This window comes from Thunnus maccoyii, chromosome 15 (genome assembly GCF_910596095.1).
Source record: "Thunnus maccoyii chromosome 15, fThuMac1.1, whole genome shotgun sequence".
Taxonomy (NCBI): Eukaryota; Metazoa; Chordata; class Actinopteri; order Scombriformes; family Scombridae; genus Thunnus; species Thunnus maccoyii.
The window spans coordinates 19246738-19270759 of record NC_056547.1 but is presented as its reverse complement, the minus strand read 5'-3'; the positions used below and the strand labels follow the sequence as shown (position 1 = coordinate 19270759).

At 41.0% G+C, this 24022-nt stretch overlaps 1 protein-coding gene across 2 annotated transcripts; it reads right to left on the bottom strand.

Moving 5' to 3' along the window:
• On the bottom strand, positions 1–23670 carry snx13 (sorting nexin 13). Of its 2 annotated transcripts, none has more exons than XM_042435677.1 (25): positions 23507–23670; positions 13319–13431; positions 13086–13188; positions 12861–12950; positions 10401–10522; positions 10140–10258; positions 9860–9964; positions 9657–9745; positions 9269–9352; positions 8951–9089; positions 8702–8790; positions 8335–8434; positions 7345–7538; positions 7102–7206; positions 6760–6930; positions 6526–6595; positions 5679–5857; positions 5425–5532; positions 5210–5320; positions 4884–5045; positions 4408–4479; positions 4161–4306; positions 3617–3685; positions 3418–3530; positions 1–2763 (listed from the first exon to the last, which is right to left on the bottom strand). In XM_042435677.1, exons 1-25 carry the CDS (start codon positions 23516–23518, stop codon positions 2528–2530), a joined length of 2901 nt encoding a protein of 966 aa, XP_042291611.1. In that variant the 5' UTR covers positions 23519–23670; the 3' UTR covers positions 1–2527. The 2 variants fall into 2 exon arrangements, with proteins under 2 accessions (XP_042291611.1, XP_042291612.1); XM_042435678.1 differs by having other exon boundaries at positions 5679–5821.
• Between the last annotated feature and the right edge of the window lie 352 nt (positions 23671–24022).

The following is a 24022-nucleotide window of genomic DNA, read 5'->3' as shown; positions in this document are numbered from 1 at the left end:
CACTGTGGGTCAGTTAGTCTGAGTTACCTTTTATTAGTGTTATACTGATCTGAGCACAACTGCTCACAAGGAAGAGTTTGATAAGCATGATGCAAAAAAACACCCTAAAGTCATTTTCAGTCGCGTAAAATGATCATGACATTCTGATTGAATTTTTTTTTTGAGGTTAAAGAAAAATATGAAAATAGAGTTGACAGTACATTTAGGCACACTATTAACACATACTGTACACAGATATGCACAATTTTCATTATCATAGATTCATATATACTGGGGTTAAAAAACAAACAAACAAGCCTTCCTGTATGGAGAGGTGTGCAGAAAGTTAAAGGTGACATCTCCTTCTCCACCGCAGGGACAAAATATTCACCTCCCTGTACGAGAGGTTCAAGTTCATGTCCTCCTACTCAGCCAATCGGAGTCCACCAGGGCTGCTCAGTGCAAGCAAATCACAGCAGACGAAGGAGTTCCATCCAATGACTGCAGCAGAATGGGGCTCCGTTTAGCGGATGGGAGAAGCTCTCCCATAGTTGCTACGGTAAGTGCTCATTAGCAGTGATTCCATTGGTCACAGGACATGGCTCTCTGGCGAGCCTATTGGACAGGAGGAGGGGGGAGGGGGCGGGGAGTCCCTCCGGCTGTCAGTTCATAATGACAAAAGGTCTGTTCACGCTCAACAGAACAGGCTTGAATGCGTAAAACACCACTTATGAGTTAAAAAGAAGCAGTTGTTCGAGGCTGCCTCTGAACTAGCTTTAGCCCGGTGAGCTAATCATCAGGCTGCCGCACAGAAAAACACCCTACCACTGCCTGAATCAATACCCAAAAACACAGATTCTGCACGAGTGGGTAAGGGATGAGTGGAAAACACCCCCCACACACCCAAAAACCAAACAAAACAAAACAAAAAAAACTCAGACTTATAAAACAAGTCTGTAAAATAAATGTAGTACTTTTACAACAACGGAATGTTAAGTTGTTGGGGTAAGAAGACATTTCTGGGGAAACGTTTCATGTTTTCTACTATTAAAACAATATGAATTAACTTTTTTTTTCAGTATACAATGATTCAAAATGCACATGCATTAAAGAAAAAAAATATATTGCACAAAATTAAAGACCTTTTCTCTGAATAAAAGTGATTAGGGATATATCTCCATATCTCTATCTTGATTTCCTTGTCGTGTTCGGTCGTGTGAAGGAGAGCTACTTCTAGCGTGCGTCTCTTGGTCAGTATATACTGTATATAGTATTAAGGCTGGTTCACTAGCTCACACTGGCACGGTTTCTGACTGAAGAGGGTTGCATCTTGCTTGCTTAACTCACACACTCACACACACACACACTCCCATTCACTCAAAATTCTACACAAGCCAAATACAGACTAGACCAGAGAGTACATTCTTTGAAGCGTACATGATAGTGCGCTTTGGACAGCCAGAGCTGAGCCTCCCACAGGGACCAACTATAACACACTTCAGTGGGTCTTCAAAGCCTCACCTTTTATATTAAAAAAGGTCAACATTGCGTTGTTTTTTTCTTCACATGATTAATGATATGAAGCACAGTAATGTTCAGAGTATCCTTGACGTCAAACCAGTACACGCACACGTATGAACAGCATGGGCTTTGGTTGTCACAGGGTTACGACAGTAGCGTTAAAGGGGATGTGGCCTATTTTTTTTTAAGGATCATGAGCGGCACAGATGATGTAACACTTTGGAAAGAAAAAAAAAAGTCTCATGTCTCAAGAGAAGCACTGAGGCTGGAAAAAAAAAAAAAAAAAAAAAAAAAATCAACAAAATTTTTTTTTTTAAAATCATCCTTTCGACCCATATTTGTTCAGTCACATTTTAAAAACAGTGCCTCTTAACCCAGTGCTATTGACATATTTGGTTGCTATGAAAACAAAAATATTGTTTGTTGTTTACAAGTATGCAGCTTTTGCAGATAAAATGTCTACAGCATGAGGGTAAGTTTGACTACAGCCGAGTGGCCAGCTCACTGAGATGGTAGGACTGTGCTGGCCAAAAGACAGAAGCGGGAAAGGTAAGGCAAGGTGTGGGTCTATGCTATCTACTCCTGCAGTTTAAAAACAATACAGTATTTGTGGTCTGCTCTCTGGACCGTGAGAAAGCAGCATTGACTGGCCCAGCCAAAGCTAAGCACAACAACAACAACGACGACAACAACAAAAAAAAAAAAATCCAAAAAGGAGGGGGGAAAATAATGTAGACTAAAAGAAAGACTGTCATGTTCAGTCTTGGTGCAAATTACAGGATTTGTGTTTGCGCATGTGTGTGTGTTTTTCAACTTTCAGTTCTGTGTTGACAGAAATAATTAGCTGGATAATTGGAGTGTTTTTCACCGAAAAGAGTGTGTGAGGGAAGCGGTAGGGGCAGAAATCACACACACATATCTCAACGTTCACGTCAAGCCCCCCCCCTCCCCCCTAAACTCTCACTTTTAGCTCTCAAGTTTGTGTGTCTCTCGTCGGCCCGTGTCCCATTGCCTCGGTCCTCTCCTGTCACCTCTTGAGGGAGGAGGATTTGAGTTTCTGGCTGTATCTGTGTATGCGTGGAGAGCGGGAGTGCAACTTGACAAAGAGCTCGGGGAATTTGTACTGAGGGAACATGGTCTCCAGGAAACCCTCGAGGAAAACGTAGACCAGACGACGGTTCATGGGTTGGTACTGAAACATGTCGAAGACGCGCAGTATGCCCTTCCGCGTGGTGTCCGCCCCGATGATGTGCTTCAGCTCATCTGAGACAGAGAGAGAAAAGTAATGGAGACATCAGTGGTGTGCACAAAATTCTCTGAGAGGCAGGGGTTTTATTTTTGCCCTGATGTCAAACCATTGCAGTACTTGGGCTGACCAGGAGGGGCACTATTAAAAGAGGCTGAAATCTTGTCTGCATTAAAGTGCACTGACCAAACCAACAAGTTTAGCCCTCATCCGTGGACGTCTTTTTACTTGTAAAACCGAAAAACATAATTTAAAAACACTTCCAATAAATTTCACCTTTAAGTGGCTTTTCCGAGTAAGTTTTGGAATGTGATCCACAGAGTTTTAAAGGGCTCATTACTGCCTCCTGAAGCCAGAGGGCAGTAAACACCCAATGCAATTACAACTGGTGAGAACAGCAGTCATAGTGGCCAGCAATGAGCCCAATCCACACTTGAATACAAACTTGGACAAGCCGCACAAGGTGAGATTTTTTGGCTTCAATGATGAGGACTGACTATTTCGTTTTCAGGTTTACTGACAACACTCGAACATATTAAAAAATACAACATATCAGACTTTGTCAGGGACAGAACGAAAAACGTCCAGGTGTTGTAACAGTCCATCAATCATTTAATGTGGTGGAGACAAACGTTCATTGTGTGTGTGTGTGTGTGTGTGTGTGTTTTCACCTGGCATGATGCCCAGCAGGCTGGTCTTAGCGGCTACTCGCGTCCTCATGCGGATGTTCTTGTCCCGACGGGGTTGCGTCTCAGCCAGAATACCGTTGGGCCAGTAGGAATCCCTGTACGGGGGGGGCGGAGCCACTGAAGGTTACTCAAAACTCATCTGACCACTGAGAATGATTTGCAAGAAAAGAGGAGGGGTTACCTAAACTTCTTGACATAATCTGCCACCTGCTCTGGTGAGGTCATGTAGTCCACATGGTCCACAATTTTCCTGCAGAGACAAAGGAAAGATGATTCAGGTTGTGCTGTGTGTGTGTGTGAAGCTAATTATGCAGTGCTCATTGTTTTGTGTGGATATGTGGAAGTCTACTAAGAGACTGTTTGAGAGTATGGACGTGTGTGTGCTTGTGTTTAGTTTAAGTATGCACACATTCTGTGAACTTATTCTAATTCTGCTGTTTGTTCTAGTGGAACTGGTTCTGCTGTAAATATACAGAGTTACAGACTATGCATATTAGGTCATGAGATGTTTGTTTCAAGTATATTTAGATTTAAATGCCAAAAAACAACAAATCACTCTTAAACCAAATGAGATTCTGCAAGATTATTAATAAGTTTGGTTGAGTTTGGGATAATTTATAGACGGTGTGTGGGTATTTAAATAAATTAAACATTGCACGTGCCAAAATATGCCAAGTCTATGGACTGTATTTCAGTCTGCTATGAGGACTTTGTGTGTCTCTGACCTGTTGATGGTGTCTCCATATGTGGCCCTGATGAGCTGCTGTAGCAGGTTCTTAATGTTTCTGCGCAGCCACTGGTTTTTCTCCTTAAGGTCAAACACCTCGTCCATCAGCAGCAGCATTACGCGCAGTGGAATGTTATCATCAACCTGGAGAAACAAACACATATGTAAATGACCGTTTTACCCAAAACACCACAAAGAAATAAAAGAAACAAAACATCAAGCACCCAGATGGCACAATGACTCACGTTATCATCAAGCTGGGCGGAGACTCGACAGTGTTCAGGGTCGATGTCGGACTTGGGGAGGAGTGGAGGCACCTGGAAAAGTAGAGAGAAGACACTGGAATGGTTAGAGGTTGGATTAACTAAATCATCAGAGACTTTATACTTAGAAGTTGTATTGTAAGCCTGACAGGTTTGATCGGGTTACATGAGTTTGAAACGGGTGTAAAAATGTATGGTAGTAGAGAAGATGCAGTGCCAGGATTTGTGATTTTCATAAATAGTTGAATTGTGTTAAACTGAAAAGCTACAGGATGAAAGGCTGTACAACACTTGAACAAAATGCTAGTTCCCCTGTGGAGTACATGAATTATAACCACAGCCAAGTGAGTGTGTGAAAAGCTAACAAAACATGTTGAGATCAAACAAAAGACACCTCTCCTCTAGAACAAAAGCACGGATACAAGATGCAAAATACTTGCAGTATTTGATGGTGGTACCTTGAATATGGACTGTTTGATGTCCTGGCCCAGTCTTTCTGACATGCGACCCATGTTGTCAGAGACTTTGTTCATGCCCTCAGCCAGACTGTCTGGCAGGGACTTCACCGCGTTGGACACGTTCCTCATGGAGCTCCGGAGAGGATTCACAAATGTGTCTATCTGATGGGGGAATGAAACAGAGATAGAATAGTGAGTTTGTACATAACTCATAAGATAAATACCTACATACCGAAAGCTTAATTGTAAGCATTATACTTTGCAATTGTCTGGTAGTAAATAAATGACACTGAAATACAGATTTTTGTATAAAAACTTTAAGTGACCTTGCGTGCAAACTCTCCCTTGCCCTTGCTGTAGGCCTTGTTCTCTAAGAAGTCATAGACATAAGGAATCAGAGTCGGGCAGGCTTTCACCATCTCTGGGTTCAGCAGCAACTGAAACACACACACACACACACAAAGTTGAAATACATTCGACAAAATGACGCACACACGCACATTAAAAATGCCTTATCAACACTATCATATAAAACTGGTACCTGTAAATAAGCATTGAGGTCTTTTTTCCTCTTTTCCAAGAAGTCTCTGTCCATGTTGTTGAAAGTCTTTTTTCCTGGCAGCTTGAGGATCGACGCCAGGTTCTCAAACTAAAGGAGAACATAGAAAACACAAGGAGACAACGGTTGTGGCATGCTTCATCACTTTTGTCACCTTTCCTCTGGGACCAGCTGCACTGATCAAGAAAAAAAAAGTTCTGTACATCTGCAACACAAAGACTTTAAATCACACACACCTGTTCAGTGATCCTCATATGGAAATCGTGGAAATCAGAGTAGCGCCGGTAGGTTTTCCAGCAGTCCTCGCTGCCGTCTTGGTTGCGTTTGAACACAGTGATGGCGTACAGTGCGTAGGTCTTACCGTGGTCGTTGCAAACCCCTGCAGCACCCCAGAAGCCGGGGAGACAAGCATCAGCTATTCCGCCCGCAAATACATCCAAAAAGGGGGATGGTGGATGAGGGGATGGATGAAAGCAGAAGAAAGAGGGGAAAAGAGAGAAAAGTGTGTGCAGGTGCAAAGAGGAGGAGGGGGTGGGGGGGGGGGTGGGAAGAGCAAGCAAAAGAAAGAATGCAGCAGAGCAGAGGGTGTGGAGGGGTAATAAAGGAGAGGAAAATGTGACAGAATGACAGGAAAGGTGAGGGAGGGAGGAGGAAGGAAATGGGAGAAACAGAACAACGGTGAAGGTAATGGAATGAAAGAAATAAAGAATACTACAACAGTATGTAATGACACAGACATGCAAATGAAGCTTGGAGGTGAAAAGTTGAAAGAAAAAACAAAGAGTGCAGGGAGGAGCAAGAAGGGGCTGACAGATACCCGATGTGCAGGACAAATTTAAACATTCTTTAACATGAGCTGTTACAACACCCCAAATCCCACACCGAGCGTAAGTCAAATGAAACGTCTATAAATGCAACACATGCACACAAGTTGCCAGGATCTAGCATGAATCCTTAATGTTTTATTCAAAACCCTTTATCTAAGACTCACACTTGCAAAAGCATGTCAAACACCAAGCGAGAAACTACCACAGTGATTTTTTTTTTGTGTACTGAAGACTTGGTGTGTGTGTGTGTGCGTACCTGTATCAGAGATGAAGGCATGTAGGTGCATAGTTTCATCATGGCAGGAGTTGGACAAGTCGTCCAAAGACTGAAATCACAAGAAACAAGTCAATTAACTAAGCAGTTTGCCAACAATAAAAGAACACATATAGCGCTGCTTTACTGTGGATGATGAGCTACAAAAACAATGCCAGACATGTCTCTACATCTGCATTTCTAAGCCCTGCAACAGGAAGTGAAGACAAGACTCACTAGGTTTATGCTTCCTGTGGGAGAGCCATTGAAAGATTCCCCGTCGCCGTCATCAGATCCCCGGTAGCTCGGCTCTTTCAGCATGTCCAATTCTGCAAGCATGCGAACGTAGAGAGGACTCTGCTTGAAGGAGGGGTAGTAGCGCTCATCACGCAGCATCATGTCATACACCTGTGGTAAAACGGGTGAAACCATTTGTTAACGGGCAGAAAAATGTATTTTGCAAACACAGAAAGTAAAAGCTATTCAAATGTAATAAGAAATAACATTTCTCATATTATTGACATAGCTCATAAAATTCCATCATATACATATTAAAAGTCTGCAGAAAAGATTTAGTACCTTTCTCTGGATTTCATCAAATATCTCAGGTGTGGGGTCCTCTTTCTGTAGCGCCTCCCCTAATTGACTTATTGATGTATCATCTACTTGCACCCTGGGAGATGCCTGTTGGAGAAAGAAGAGCAGATAGAAGTCAGTGCATTTCACATAGTATTAGACTACACAGGATAAGAAAGCTGTGCTTTAATTCATTTACGGGCGAAATGACTTATGATACTCAGGTGATCTTCACATGCTTCCTACCTTGTCAGAGAGGTATTGTTCATAGACACCCAGTGCAGCGGCCTTCAGCAGCCCCTTGGTGGCGCTGGGCTGCTTCTTGCCATCTTTTTGCCAGCCGTACATCGCCTCCAGCTGCTGCTGCGCCGTGACCCTATAGCCCTCCACAGTGAGCCAGAAGAACAGCTCTGCCTGAGCCCCCGCTGCCTGCATGAAATCTGGATCAACAGACACACAACGGTTGAACCAAACAGTCTGCGTCTACCGTAGCTCTTACATATATACACAGTAAGTGAACTGCTACCTTGACATTTAGCACCTAATATGTTTGGCTGCTTGTGATTTTACAACTAAATATCTCTCTAATGTTACATGTATTTAATTGCTTTGGTTAATATGAAAACATAAATGTAACTTCACGTCAATCAGGTGTTTCGTCTTTGACAGGTGATGGTAAACTGCAGCTGTGAATTTTGGATTGGGATGAAACTTTAAGTGCAGCATGAACAGAACAGATATACGGTTATGATACTGGGGCCTTACCTATTCCACTCTTTACCTTTGGTTGGTTACAATTTTGGACTTTTGGTGTACTAAACCTATTTTCCTTTTTTTTTTTTTAATTAAAAAGCAGTATAAATGCTAGAATGATAGAACTAGCCATGCTGTCTAGGCTGCTTGCCGGAGCTCATTTTCCACATCAATTCTGACGCAACTTGGAGCAACTCCTACTTTGCACACAACGCATTTAGACAGACACACACACACACACACACACAAAAATCGAAATCTGATCTGTAAAACAGAGTGACCTTTTAAAAATTCTGACGAGGTCATATGAGACTGGAAAGGAGTGCGCCTAACGAGTCAGGTTGGGGTTATAAATTCTAGAGGAATGGAATAAGTTATGGATTATAAAAATGATTAACAGAAATGTTCAGGATTAAGGCCTCGGGATGACGACAGTGACGTTTGGCATCCGTGGTACATGTGATGATGCATTTCCAGAATTACCCATGAAGAACTGCAGGGCTATGTTGTGGACAAGGATGTGATCCAGTGGGATAACGCACAGCTTGCCGAAGTTGGCTGCCAGTTTCAAGGCATCCACCTCCTACACAACACAGGGACAGGATAAGTGAAGTCTGGTACACGTAGCAGAAATGATACAACTGTATTCTTAGTCTACCTGATGCCAAAAGATAAACAAACTGACTTTGTGCAGACAAATTAAACCATCATGCTAAGAAACATAACCCAGGAAAAATCAAAAGTGCTGTTGATTACACCAAAATACATTTTAGTAATATATGTCTTTTAAGGTCTGCTAAAAGATGGCTCCTCTAGTGTAAGCAGTGTGAGCTATGCAGCAGTTTCTCACCTTGCCCGAATGTAGTCTCTGGATCCTGGTCTCACACACCTTCTTCACAAACAGAAGACTGTTAATCTGGTTCTTGATTACATTGATGTCTAAAGGACAAAGAACAAAAGGACAACGAGAGAGGAGATGAAAGCAGTGCATTTATTTATGCTAACATTTTTAACATTTTCAGGTGTCCTTTGTGCCTCCTCTATCACAAATTAGTTGCATGTGTGTATGTGTGTAAATGAGGAAAAACTGAGTGTCAACCATCTCCTGCAGTGTCCAGCGAGCGAAGGTACTGCAGCTCCTCCAGCACCTTGTCCTTAACGGCCTCCAGCTCAGCAGGCTTATCTGTCAGCTTCAGGATGTTCATGAAGGCTTCATAGTTACAGCTGGAATCCCGTATCTACACACACACATTCAGATTTACATTTAACCACATACCAGTACCAAACACCATTTCTGTCAGGATTGTTTCTTAGATATAGTAGTGCTTAGATAGTTTTCTATTGTTCACACAAAATGTTAGTCCAAATAACAGCTGATAGATCAGAGGTATGGATGGATGTGAGTGTTAAATCTCACCATCCAGATGACAAACTGATTGATGTAGTCTGGGTCGCTCAGCTGATTGATCAGAGGAAGCAGTACACCACGCGCCAGCACCTCCTATAGAAACATCACAGCACGTTTTCTACATACACTCGGAACAATTTCCAATACAAACATGCAGTCACATGGTCTGGTATTGCAGTGTAGGCTTTTCTGGAGCCTGTTGTTGGGAAATAATACTCATCGCTGGCTGGGAACCAAAGTGGCAGCGGGTTGTATGACATATTGTGTGAATGAGTATGTGATTTTTGCACTTTATATTTGCCATTCAGACCACTTCAGTTACATGAGTTGTGATCGTTGTACGTTAAGTGTAAAGTGAGAGTGAGATTTTGCATTTGTTCATCTTATGTGCACTCACCCGTAGGAAGTATCTCATGTTCTTGTTGTGGAAATCTCCAGGAGGTAGTAACAGATAAAGAAGCAACTCACACAAGTCTCGAAGGAAACCTGACACACACACACACACACACACACGGATTATGTTTAGTAACACACTTGTGGGAAGGGTTCTACGTGACAGTGTGAAATGTAAGGCCCAAGAGGTTGCAGAAGTGTGTTTACCTTCTTCATCTCTGAGTGAAGTGCACACTCCGTCTCGACAAATCTTCCTTTCCATCTCCACCTCGGCCTCAAAGAACGAGTCCACCAGCTCCTCTGTTATGTCCCCTGTTCAGACATAACTCGTCTTTATTGTCACCATCACCGCTGACATCTCATCATCTGACTTTATCATTAACCTCTACGCCTCACTTGCGATCAAATTTGAATGTGCAGTCCATCAAATGATCACCAAACTCTGAAATAAGTGAGAAAGCAAGCGTGTATGAGTGTGTGTGCTCACTTTGCTTGTCCTCTCTGTCGGCGAGGCGATCCTGGGCTTTTCGAAAGACACGTAAATGGGTGGCAAAGTCGTCCACCAGGCGAGTGGTGAAGTAAGGCTGCCAGTCCACCTCTTTGGACCTTGGCACGTACAAACACAAAACTTGACAATTAAAACCAATACAGAAATACAGAACACATTTGGCTCATATAAAACTTTAAATAAGTGTTAATACATCACTTTTTCCAAATAATTCTAAGTAATAGTGCATGTGTCTTGTACCGTGTGGAAAACTGGACGAGGGCATTCTGCAGCGTCTGCCTGATCTCCAATAAGAAGGACTCATCTTCGCTCAGAGTGTAGTACCAGTATTGGATATAGTCTCTCAGAGCAAATTGGATCACCTACAGAAACATGGAGTAGGAAGAGAGTGAGAGATAGACGAGGAAGGAGAAGGGAAAGAGGAGAGAAAGAGAAAGAGAAAGAGAAAGGGAAACAAGGGTAAAAATAGAAAGGAAATTTAGTAAAAACAAGTCAATGAGCTGGATTGAGGGGGATGGAAAGTACAGAGAGGCAGGGTGGAGCAAAGTTGACTCTGAGATGAGTAAATAACTCTTCTCTGAAAGAAAATGTAATCTGTTGATAGTCAACGTCTAGTACAAACAGCCAGGGAACAGATTACTGGGCTATTAGGTCCACAGAAACCTGGATAAATCAATCATGTAGCTGTAGTCTGTCACACACAATGGGGATGCGACTGAGTAGTATGATTAAATCATGTCAAGACATGAATCAATGTAACCGCCTCTATCTGCCGCTGCTGTATGAGCCGCATTCTCATCATATCTGCAGCAAGTAGGAGACATTGTTCCTAAAGAGTATGAAAATGTCATTTCCTTTTAAAACCTCAGTTCGGTTATTTCATAAATAGAAATGAGAAATGAAACAAAAAGAAATATTAAGCCCACCAATTTTTTTCAGAGAGCTTGACGCGGGTTTACATGATGTCACGTTAGCTGTATAAGATCTCACAGTACAAATGCTGCTGAAAATGATCAGTGAGCATTCTCAGGGAGGAAGGGAGAACAGATACACTATAGTAGAGCAGTGTCATCTGACCATCACAAACTGCTGTGTCTGCACTTAACTGTGCCTGCTACGCTGCTTTGCTGTGGACAACATGCTAAAAGCTTGTTTTCTACTGGAAGTGTTGTGACCACAGAAAAGCGTGGAAAGACAAACTGACCACCAGACAAAAGCCAGTAAGCCTGTCTTCTCTGTCGGCAATAATGACAGATAGCCTGACTGCCGTTTAGAGGATCTATTTACAAATGTGTTAAACTGAAAAAGAGCCCCATCACACTCACAGCTAGTGAGCAACCAGCGCTGCAACGGTCTTTTACTTAAACCACATGATGGAAAGAGATTTGGTGCAACACTGACAGTGTAACAGCACAGGGACTTTCACTTCCACTTTCTGTCACAACAGAGTTTTCACTCAATCTTTTTTTCCTGTACAATATGTCTGATATGATTTCAGAAGTTCACATAAGTGCAGCATTATCTGCTACCATGATTTAAGCAATCAAGAATATATATATTTAAATGGTAATAAAGTATAATACATATTACCCACTAAATGCATTTTTTAAAATATCAAGATAATACAAAGGAAAATTGATTTTGTTTGGGCCTTTTGGAGATTGGAAATATAATCATTGTGTTGTCCGGTGCTTAGTTAGAAGTGACACAATTAACAAAACTGATTTTGAAAGCAAATTCTTTGCGTCATGTCTAGAGAGAAAGTAGTGATATTTACAGACCAGCACAAGGACAAACATAGGAAAATTAACCAAGAAAAAAAAAAGAAAAAAAGTGTGCAGAAGCCAGTAAAAAGTGACCCACCCCTGACCCTACTACACATGTCAGAGAGGAACTGAGATTCATTCAAGTCAGAACGGAGGAATGCTTGTTCAAGTGTGTACCAGCAACATATTTTGTGACACAATATAATTTAATTAGGCTATTAACCAATTTAGTTATTTGTCACGGCTACAGTTTTTGTCTGATTATATTTTTCTTTGTTGGAAAAAAAAAAAAGCATGTTTTTCCAGATAACAGACTGTATATATCAGTTACCAGACATCCTGCACAGCATTAATCCAATGACACACAAAACACAAGGAACAGACTTCCTGTGAACATGAGACACGGAGGCTTTAAGGGGTCAAGCAGTGTTTGACAGTGATGAAGTTGCTGGCCTGGACCAGCTAATGGGTCAGACAGTGACTAAAGTGGGCCGGTGTCCAAAAAGCCTGAAGTGTTTCTATTTATCAACCAGTGTTAATCCTGTTATATTTGCTTCTCTCTTTAGCTGTTGTCCCATTATCATCTGTGCAGACTGAATGTCACCTCCTAGCTGAGTGAACACAGACAGCGTCAACCAATGATTCAGGGGTTTTTTTTGTAATTTACTAGTTAGTCAATATGCTAAATGTATAAAAAATGTTTTTGCTGAGCTGGTGATACCATATAAAGGGGCAAGAAAAACTCAAAAAAGCAAATATAAAAATGATTAACACTAGTCACATGATATCTTTTTTTAATTTTGAGTTAAGGGAGTTAACAATTCTGCGTTTCCCCGTTTTGACTGTCAAGGTTGCAAACATGTAGCTGGTGGCGTTTTGACACGGGCGCCAAATGCACAGGAAGTCACGATATGTAACACAAAGAAACACACACCTGTTGTAGTGGTTCATCTATGAAACTGGAGCCAGTCAGTCTCCTGTCAATCTTAATGGGCTTCATCTCTAGCCGCATCTCATCCAATGTCTGAAAGAGAAGGAGAAAGATAGACACAGAGATGAGAGATGTGGTGAAATGTGAGTAATCGAATCAATGAGCTAATTGGCAGTTGATTAACAATTAATCCATTTGCGTAGATGAGGTCAAAATGCGTGTGTTTACCTTCAGTATACCAATTTGAGTGGGTGGCAAGTAAGAGTGCTCGCACTTTTCCAGGTGTTTCTCGGAGTTGATCTTTCCATAGAGCAGAGTGACCGCAAAGCCCCTGGAAAACAGAAGCGAGAACAAGAGAAGACCTGAAAAAACCCTGCTCTATCTATCTAAGGCTCTAAGAGTATTGTGGTTACTGAGAGAGAACAGGTTTATGTAAAGACATGAAACTTTTCTCTGCTCACCCTCCAATGAAGCAGAAGATATAAAAGGCCAGGTAGAATATGGCAAAGGGTCCAAAGGTGACGAGGAACAGCACGACTCCAAGACCCCCCCATCCCCAGATGGACAGACTGGCCTGAAACAAAAGACAAAACACAGATTAAATAATCCATTTCAGTTTATACTAACCAGTACAGCCTAACTGACTTCACTGACAATGACAGTCCAGTTGAATGAGTATGAAGATCATTTAAAGATAGCTTTCTGTATCTGCGTATCTGTATTGTAGCCTATGTTTGTTATGTAGCAATGTCTTTGTATGTACGTGTTATATTTTGTGTACTGTGTTTTTTTAAGACCCCCTTGAAAATGAGATGCTACATCTCAAGGGGCTATCCTAATGATAAATTCAAGAGATCTATATAAATAAACCTGTACTTTATATAATCAAAGTAATTTACGAATTGGCTCTGTCAGTACTCTATCTGAAAACGGCTTGTTTTATCTCCTAGCTCCATCATAAATTCCCTACATAAAACTGTTTGGGCTCTGCTGTTCACTCCATTGTGATGGAGAACTAAATCAGCAACTTTCTCATAAAAAAAAACAAAATCAGACCAGACAATTGTACTGTACAATGACGTCATCCATGGAGCAGAAAAAACACTGGTCTTCACTTTAGAAGTTGGCACAGGAAACAATTATTTAAAAAGACACACACTTTGGTGTGTGGTATTGTTAGAGAGTATCAGACGAAGACTGAGTGTGTGTGTGCATACTCGTGTGTCACATCCTATGGTTTTCCTGTTATTGTCAGTGCAGGAAACTAAGCTCTCGTTTCCACCTAACAACTCTCTGTCCCAGTTTTCCACATAAGTTACTCGAGTTGCTCTTTAATTATATTTGGGACAATTCTAAGTTCAATCCCATTATACCATGCTAATGCCACAGATGCAACGACTGCATTTATAAGAACAGTAGAAAACTTGTTGTTACTTTTATTTATTGAATCCTTGAGTCCAGGGGGAAAGGCCAAGGCTTCAGACCAAGCTGCTGTCACTGTGTAAGTAACACTGGCACAGACAGCAGGGCTAATACTCAGGTCAGCTCAATACAAGCTGAAGGTATTTAAACTGGCAGTGACCTCCATCGTAGCTGCTGATGCTTTTACACTGCATTAGATGAGCTAAATTTTATTGATCCCAGGCATTTTCATATTTCACTCATGACATCCAGAGCAGGTGATTCAGTGTTTTTTGCACATGTGCACATGCTCAGGGTTGTTGCTTGTACAAATATGCAGTGTCATGAGATAATGTGAAAAATGCATTTATCTTCACAACCCATGGTGGCATGAGATAAACTCCCTGAGTCACTTGTACGCCGCGCAACGCTCACACTGAGACTTTGGAGCCATTGGATAGAGACGCTGACATGACATGATGATCCGCGCTGATGATCTTCCGGTGGCCATACGTTCATACTAGAGTTCCTTAAATAATCGACTCCACTGACGGAGCCAGAGAGGCACAGATGGAGACACTAACACAAGTGTTTTCTCTGCCACAGCCAGCTATGGACAATTGGATGACACACATTAGACTGGCTGCCAACTGTGTCACATTCAGAAACATGGGCCAGCCAGCTTACTATGTATAGCATGACCACAAAACACAGGCAGGCTTCAGAATCAATGCTGGGTTAACAGGAATGCAGTCAAACATAAATTTGTGAAGTAAATGAAGTGTGACTTGCAGCTCTACCGACATGCAAATCCAAAATTTGATTTATGATTAGAAAATACCTCTGAAAGAACCACTGAACACAGCTTACTGCGTAAGGCTACTGTGGAGGACAATGATTATGAATTTCATTACTAAAATGCTTCACTAAACTCACCGGGATTGTTTTTTGTCATGATGAGAACATTTCAAGGCAGTCTAAAGGCAGAGCTGAGCTCCTGCCAAGCGCACATGCAAGCCTCATGACTAAGATGTCCTGAAGTTGGTTTTGTGTCCACTTCTGATCGGAGTCATTTTATATTGAGTATCTGCTGATACCAAGTGCCAATACCAGTGGGATTCACAGTCAGGCCGCCCACTGTCATCCTGTTACTGGTGGGCTGCGCATGGGACAGGTGTCTTAACCATATGAAAATTCTTCCCGAAAAATAAATAAATAAATAAATCATTCTCAAAATCTCATCTGGTTTCAACACTTTAAATTTAATGCAAGTAACTGTGATTAAAATACTACAAAGAGTAGCCTGATATCCACAAAAACTACAACATTTTTATTTAATTTAGCCTATTTATTCCACACATTAAGTGGACTCATCATTTATGACACTAGCTGTTGTAGTCTATTTGTTGTTGTAGCTTTTTGTGCTGTGTGGATATCTTTATCGCAACTGGTTCGTGCTGCTTCATGGTGCATCCGGAGCACAAAGGGTTAAAATAAACAAAGGATCTCAATGAGTTCAGGCTTCATATAGCTGGCACCAGTCAATTAAAAAAAATGACTTCCGTTCAGATCTCGCAGATGAGTTTGTGACATCCTCAGTCACCACGCCAGCTGATTACACAGGACACTGGAAAAATTCAAACCAGACGCTGATGGCTGTGACCTTGACTTTTCCTACTCATTGTAAAACCATATCTTGCTAGACAGGTTAAGGCCTGTCAGAGTGTAGGCTGACACAAGACAGCAGAACTGGTTTCAAACGTATGGGTTTATACTCAGAGAACAGCAGCATCTCAGAGCACACCTTGGAATTTATGATGCACAGTAGGCAGTCACTGAGTTTACTAACCTGATTAATGGCAGGATATATTAAAACATGTTTACATGCAATGCAATAACCCAATTACTCTAAAACCCTCATTTATAGCACATGCAGCTGGTCAGTAAATTGGAAAGTTTTTCTTTTTTCCTCAGATCATTTGGACTGATGGCGACAGTGAGAGAGCGCACACAGGTTTTTCTCGCTTTGGCTATGAGCTTGTTTAGACTTACTTATCTCAGTTTCCTTCTTACAATGTAATTATTTTTGATGAAAAGGAAGTATTGCTAATGTTTCCTTGCATCACTCTGTGCTGTACTTTCTTGTCTTAAGTCTTTGTCATGCAAATGTGCACTTGCAAAAAATCCAGTTATGCATATTAACTACGTGGCAATTGCTTAACCCGCCAGATTAAGGAAACCAGGTTTCTTGTTAACATAAAGTTTAAGAAATCAAGTTATTGCATAAAGCAGACAATAGGAGCATTTAGTGGATGTCAACACAATGTGTGTCCAGGCTACAGAATGTGTCCAAACTGGCTTGACTAGACCTCTTTCCCAAGTCAAAACCAGCTGTAAGGTTTACAACTCTGGGAAGAGAATAGGGCTTGCCAAAAAAAGAGGCGTATGATTACATTTGAGTGAGGAGTGGTAGAAATACAAAGAAAATCTATTCACAGACTGGCTTACACCCTGCCTCAAACTTTAACTGTCTTTAAAGTGTCCTGGACTCTGACACTTTAAAAGGCAACTATAACACACTTATCCAGCACAAAGTTGTCACCATTTACAAGAACACGGAGGTAATGACTTTCACGCAAACCTCAATGAACAGCGTGACCTGTAGTAACACATCTACTCTGTTTACCTGCCAAACCACGCAGCAGTCACTGAAAAAAGGCAGCTGCTCCACTGCTGGCAATGTTCTGAGGCTTTCAGCAGCTCACTGCAATCACTGACACATTTATTATCATCAGGCCAAAGCTACATGCTAACATGTGACTCTGGTATACAAAAAGACGATAACAGTGTGATGATAACGGCCTCATAACTGTCCAGATTATCCATGAAGCCTAGAAACTATTCAATACAGCTAATTTTTATGAATATAAGGGCTGGGGTATGCAAATTCTAGTATATATATTCCAGTAAATATCGTAGTCAAAAAACACTTTTCTTTGGACAATTATATCAGGAGAAGTAAGTTTAAGTAAGCTTAAGTGTAACCTTTAGAAAATATTTTTGTTTTTCATTTTCATCTGTAGGAGGCTAACGTTAAAGATATATTGTCAGAGTCCATCCTACAAAAAATGCAATCATTCCTTGATAAAGTATCTAAAAGTATTTCAAATGAGAATTGGAATTCCAGTGTGACGTCAATGGTACCAGTGAGCAGCAGTGAATGTGGAGGCTATCGGTACGGCTGTGTGATGAGGCTGTGGAGGCTTGGCTCTGTAGGAGAGATGATAACCGACACTCTTGAGTCATTACAGCTTACACTGGGTTTTAAACATGAACCATCTGTTCCAGTGATTAACACCCGAGCCCGTTGGGAACACACACACACACATAAACATCTAAGCAATTCCTTACGCAACCCACATTAAATGGACACACGAGCCTAACAATACAGAAAAGTACAACGTTTCATAAGGAATTTATTCTTAAATAAGGCTGGACAACATGGCTTAAATTAAAATTGTTTTACTTTTAAGCAATTCCTGACTGTATAAATATAGTTAACATCCTGTTTATGCATGTTTAATTTAATAAAAAACTTGTGTAGCACCAACTTTCAAGGCTGTTATTGTTTTCTTTAAAGAACTAGCTTATCAACATTTTCAAACAACTTTGTCTGCATGTCTTTATATCACAGTTTATATTACTGAAGTGAGTCAAACATTGTTTGTGAGAGACAGATAAGAAAACAGATGGGTTCATATTATAACAAAACCTTGATTCTGTTGTTCAGACCTTTTACTTGTTATTTAAAAACGTATGTTGAAACATACTTGATTAATTCGACTGATCGCCAGCCACAGTGATAAAGGTTTCTATTAAAAGAATTCAGTTGTGTTGATATGACAGCAAAGGATCATGTAGAGGAATATTTACTGTTCATTTCCCTTCTGTAGAACACTCAAATAACTCTAAAACATTTGATCAAAATATTGATTAATGTCCTAACTCCTAATATATTCATCTCCCTGTTATCACACGTGCAATGACTAGCAACTTGAACTGTGCATAACCAAAATGTTTAAGAGCGCTGCCACATTGAGAGGCAAGTTTTTTTTGAGGTGTACTCCACTGTTCGATGTCCTTGACTTCGACCACATTAAGGCATACACACGCAGCCTCTTATCAGTGTCTTGGAGATTACGATTTCCCGGCACAACTTGAAAACGACTGCACACACACAACTCCAGCATTGTACATACCCAGACACACACTTATGGGAAGATCTGCTCAAGGGTGGATATTTCTATTTTTGAAACCCATGCACAAGTGCACAAGTGCACAAGCGCTTAGCTGCAAGCCTGATCGGTGTGGTGGTCATTGGGCGAGAGGTTAACTCAGCCCATTAAAGCTCTCCTGTGAGAGATCCATGGTTAATGCCTGAGAGAGAGAGTGAGCTGGGCTGACTGGTCATGCTGGCCTAATCCACAAGGACCACCGTGATAGAAAGAGCTATCTTACTAGGTTCAGGATCAGATCTTAAGAATGAAAAGAATATATAAACTGAAGCTGTGCAATTATAAAAATTGCACCAGTAATGATGGTTAATTCACTCATGTACTAAAACAAATGAGACCTGAAATAGTCAGGTTTATAAGGAGAGACTTTAAATCACAATAGTGAATTATCACCCAACTATGTAAAACAAATGTTTTGGAAAGAATTATTAAGTTTAGTTATTGTTGTCTACTCAGTCTTTTCTTTAGAAAAGACCTGTCAGTCAATTGGGAGTCACAACAGGGACCAATGCTGTGTTTCACTTTTGATGGCAGGTCTAACATTTTGTTTACATTTGGAAAGTGACAGTAACATGTTTAAAATTCAGGAACAGAAAATTCAGTAAATACTATTAACTGACTTAAGACTGCAATACATCCTGACACAGTAACATATTGCATAAAAATGACCCTGTGTGTCTAACCCTTTCTGTCATCTGACGGTGATCAGCCTTAACTGACAGCCCACACTAACTAACAGCATAGTAGAGCAGATATTGGGCAAATCCAGCTGCTTTTTAATTCAAAGCCTGTGCTGTACAATCCCCTACTAACAAGCCTTTAGCTATCATTAACTGAGATAATTATCATTAGGTTAGGCAACAAGTACAGCAGGAAAGCAGACAAAGTCAAAATGATTCAGCAGGCCAACAACAATCAACAATGAACCCAGCATTACTAACATGAAAAAAATATGATCATGATAATTGGGTGAACTGCTCTTTCTTGTCATTATAATAAAGCTAATTGTGTTTTACCAGAAGAGTGCTTCACCTTCAACAGATCTGAAGTACAGATTAAAATGTAATGAGTGGGGTAAGTGAGGGTATATATTATATACACACTTAGCGCTAATATGCATTTAAAGTCGGTGTCAAGTGGAGATAAAAACGAGAGCAAAAATTTTATGATCAACACTTTGAAGAGACCATAATCTACGGCCACGCCCGCACATTGCACTATATTGCACCGTGTGTGTGATCTAAGAGTCAAGAATCAAGAACTTTATTGTCATTATGCAAGCACAGCGAAATTGTGTCAACCTCAAATAGTGCATTTGTATTTAAGACTTTACACATATTTACTTCACACAATTTTACAAAGAATAAATAAGACAGAATTATAAAAATATCAGCGATAAAGAGTGCAGAATCTAAGCAATATAAGTACAAAATATAAGCAATATAAATTATAAAGTGCTATTAATGATAAACTATAACAAAAACACAGCTACCGAGGTGCAAGAGAATCAGCAGCAAAAATACAGTACAGGTGTGGTGTACAGATATGAGTGATGGTGTATTGGGATGTTGAATGAAAGTGTATTGCACATGATCAGAGGCTTAAAGTGACATGTAAGTAAATAAATATTGCACATGCCCAATGATGGCAGCATATCAGTTTTAGTCTCAGACTGAGGCGATGTCTGAGTTTAATAGTGCCACAGCTTTTGGGAAGAAGCTGTTTGTCAGTCTATTTGTGTTTGTATGGATTGATCTGTAGCGTCTGTCTGATGGAAGGAGCTTGAACAGATGGTGTCCGGGATGTGTAATGTCTTTTATGATGTTCTTAGCCCTTCTCACACAGTGAGTGCTGATCACATGTGTGTATGCACACAAAGACACAGAAAGAAGTTGTACTTTAATTCATGAGGTGGTAAAGAACACATAGTGTAGTACAGTGTGTATGCAAATGCAAATCCCTAACTATATTAATGCCTAGTCAACCTGTAATGTACAGACAAATTAAAGTTAAAATAAATGAATAGCGAAACATACATGCAGACATTGAAGGGTTTGATGAGTATGAAAACAATATGACCTTTACAGTCACCAAATGTCAACCAATATGAACTCCTATGGGAGATTTTGGAGCGCGTGTTACACAGCCATCATCAAAACACCAAATGAGTGAATAACTTTTGGAAGAAAAGTGGTTGTACAATCTACGCCAAGGACTAATGAAGCTGAATAAGGTGTTGACCCACCAGTTCATGGCGGGTCAACACCTTATGTAGAGACTTCATGTTTGATTTGATATGTCATCCATCTATAGCACATAAACCCTATAAACACAGCCTGTGGCCATCTACTCTTTAGCTCTACAGCCAAGCACCATGTTTTCCCCTATTTTTCTGTCCAATTTGGTATGTCCAGTTCCCTTGAGCTGGATTTTGACTCTGCTAACTCTACTGTTACCCTGGGGAGGGTGAAGTCAGCCACATGCTTCCTCCGTTACATACTGAGCGCCCAGCTACTTCTTTTCACCTTCTAGAGAGGAGTTACTCCCGGAGGGTGTAAGGAACTGGAGGTTTATATAACATAAGCATGAGATTCCACCCAACTAAAAGGAATGACTGGGCCAGCAACTTCCCACCTGTAAAAACTGCTTTTGGAACGCACAACCAAGTTAGCAGCACACCTACTGGGAATTGAACTCCAGCCCCTGCAATGGTAGGAGACCGTGCCACTCCCAAAACAAAAACAACCATAAAAATCCATTAATAATAAACGGTCACTCATGTCACATTCTGATGCCACATGTATGTGCCACATACATTCTGTCTCATTATGACCTAGACACACAGTGGATATGTCTGGGCACGTCTGAATGGGGCTTAAATTCTTGAAAGGTGTCAGCTTGTTTGGCAGGGCAAAGACTTCTATTGACAGAAGGAACGAGGGAGAGGTGTACTAGATGACAAGCACGCCTGATGTGACAAGTGTGTTGGCCTTAATGTGAACCAAGCTTTGATTAAGACACCTTAATGAGATTTGGCCAGGGGTGAAATACACTGAGATAACTTTGTGTGCCTACGGATAAACATACACAAGGCACTCACATCTCCCTACGATAAACCAACTCAATGTACAAAGGTTTTATTCGACAAACTATGTGGGTAAGTTATTTACTCAGGAGAGTATATCAAAGTCAGACAGAATAAAAGTTAATGCCACTATCCGCATTTAAACCTGATCACACTATCCAAAGAGCAACAAGTACGAAAAAACGAGGCGACATTTGAATAAGAAATGTGCAAACATGGCTATGAAATCAAATAACACAAGAATGCAAATCATAACAGATAACAAATAACTGACTAAAATAAACACTGTGTCATTCGCAGTCCCAGCTTTAACCTCAGAGGTGAAGCAAACAGAGGGTAGTTAAACGGACTGAGGCTAGTGGTTTATTAGCAGAGAGGGTAGGCCTTGGATGATGATGATGATAATAATGGTGATGAGTGAGGCCTTGTATTAAAAGGTGCCAGTGGCTACATCTACCACAGTATGTCTGACCTTCCCACCATACTAATGGTACCAATACAAACCTGGTAAAAAGCCAAAACCCTCGTCACAGAAACACAAGCCCATCATTCACTTCAGACTAAAGGTTACTTGGGTGACACATTTTACAAAGAGCAAATGCTACAGTTTAACACCTGACTGCACATTACACAGACGTCAGTACTCCCTGTCAGACATGAAGAATAGTGCAGTGGCAGCTAAAGCCTTATTACCGAGGCTAAACCTGTATTTAAACTGCTGGAGAGACGCCAAGAGGTGGTTAGGTCACCTGCCGCTCAGGTGAGGTGGACAGTGTGACCTGTTTGCTTATCAGCATATGTAATGGTCAATGCTCTTTCTATGTAAACCACACTCAGTCCATGCGTTCAGTCAGGGAACGAGCACATTGAGAAATTGCATCACATGGGAACTGTAAAACTACAATGTCATCACAAGTCATGCTAAAAAAAAAAAGGCCAGTCAAGACATAATCACTATAACCACTGACCGGCAACAATGTACTGAGGACACCTTATTAATATTTTAAGACAAGCCAGTGTTAGACAAGTTGTCTGACTGACAGTCTGACTACTGAATGCCACTGGAAACATATCCACTGTGCATTAATGTCTCAGACTCAATGCACAATTAAAAGTAATATGAGAAGGAAATGCTACAACATGCATTACGATCCTTGCATTCAGCTGTCACTGCTTCTTATCAGAATCATCTTTATGGGCCAACTATGTGTACACATACAAGGAATTTGACTCCGGTTTAGTGGCTCTCGGTGTACTTACAGTTAAGCAATCCTCAGAAATATACGCAAGAAATGACTATATACATGTGAATATACATATAGTAGATAATATGTATGATAGCAGGTATGCTTGCCACCAACATAAAGTGTTGCTAACATTTAGAGAAGGCACATAAGTTAACATTAGTACACAACTATGCAGATAATTACCCCTGATACCAAACTTTCTCTCTCCTTTAGCGTCGGGCTTCAGTCTGTCTACCTGTCCAAACAGCTAACGCCCAGCTCACCTGTGTTTGTTGTGATGTAGAAATTCGTTTTTGAGGGACGTTACTCATAATCTAAACGCATACTACCGACATTGCCTATGTCGAGCTAATTCCAACACGGGTGTTGACAGTACAAATATCCTAAGCTTGTCGTATTAACGTAGCGTTAGCTGTGTAATCCCGGGCTGACTGCCACTTATAGCAGGCAGCCTTTCTGGAGATACAGAGGCTGTGTGCCGCCCGTCCTCTCCCCGCTCAGGCTCTGTGTTTACCTGCGGGGCTCAAGGCGCTAGCTGCTACAAGCTAACTAGCCGTGTCTGTCACTGGAAAACAAACTAAGGTAACGATACACGCGTCTTTTTCACCGGCGCAGACTTACCTCTGCAAACATCGTCTAAAAGGCTGTGCGTGCGGTGGCTCTGGCTAACCCCACCACATTGTTACATACGAACAGGAGTGTTTTTTCTCGGTTAAAATCGCTCGTATTCCCAATCTCCGTACTCTCCTCGGAGCGTCGCCATGTTCGCAAGGTTTACGTCTCTCGGCTGCCCCGTTTCTCGACGTCGTCATGCGATTGGCTGGAAAGCGATGACGCAGAAACACACCCGTCACTGACTGACAGACACAAATGCAGTAACAATCACTTCTGTAATAATAATTATTTCTAACAGCTTTTACACAGATTTACCACGACAAAAAAATTGACTGTGCAGTTATTCACTCTCAAAATTGACTCTCAGTTCTTTTGGAGTAGACATTAGAAGAATTATTGGCTGACTCCAGAAACACTTTATGCTTATGAAGTTTAAGGAATTTCACAGTAAGATTCTTTTTCAAATATATATTCTTGCAAAGGAATAAAGAATGAACTGTAAAACCTTTCAGGAAATACTAG

What these genes read in the sequence shown, in the direction of transcription:
- snx13 (XM_042435677.1), bottom strand. An exon ending in ACATGAGATACTTCCTACGG is followed by an intron (nt 9,353 to 9,656) that starts GTGAGTGCACAT and finishes ATGTTTCTATAG; the next exon opens with GAGGTGCTGGCGCGTGGTGT. An exon ending in AGCCCTGCAGTTCTTCATGG is followed by an intron (nt 7,539 to 8,334) that starts GTAATTCTGGAA and finishes CTGTTGATCCAG; the next exon opens with ATTTCATGCAGGCAGCGGGG.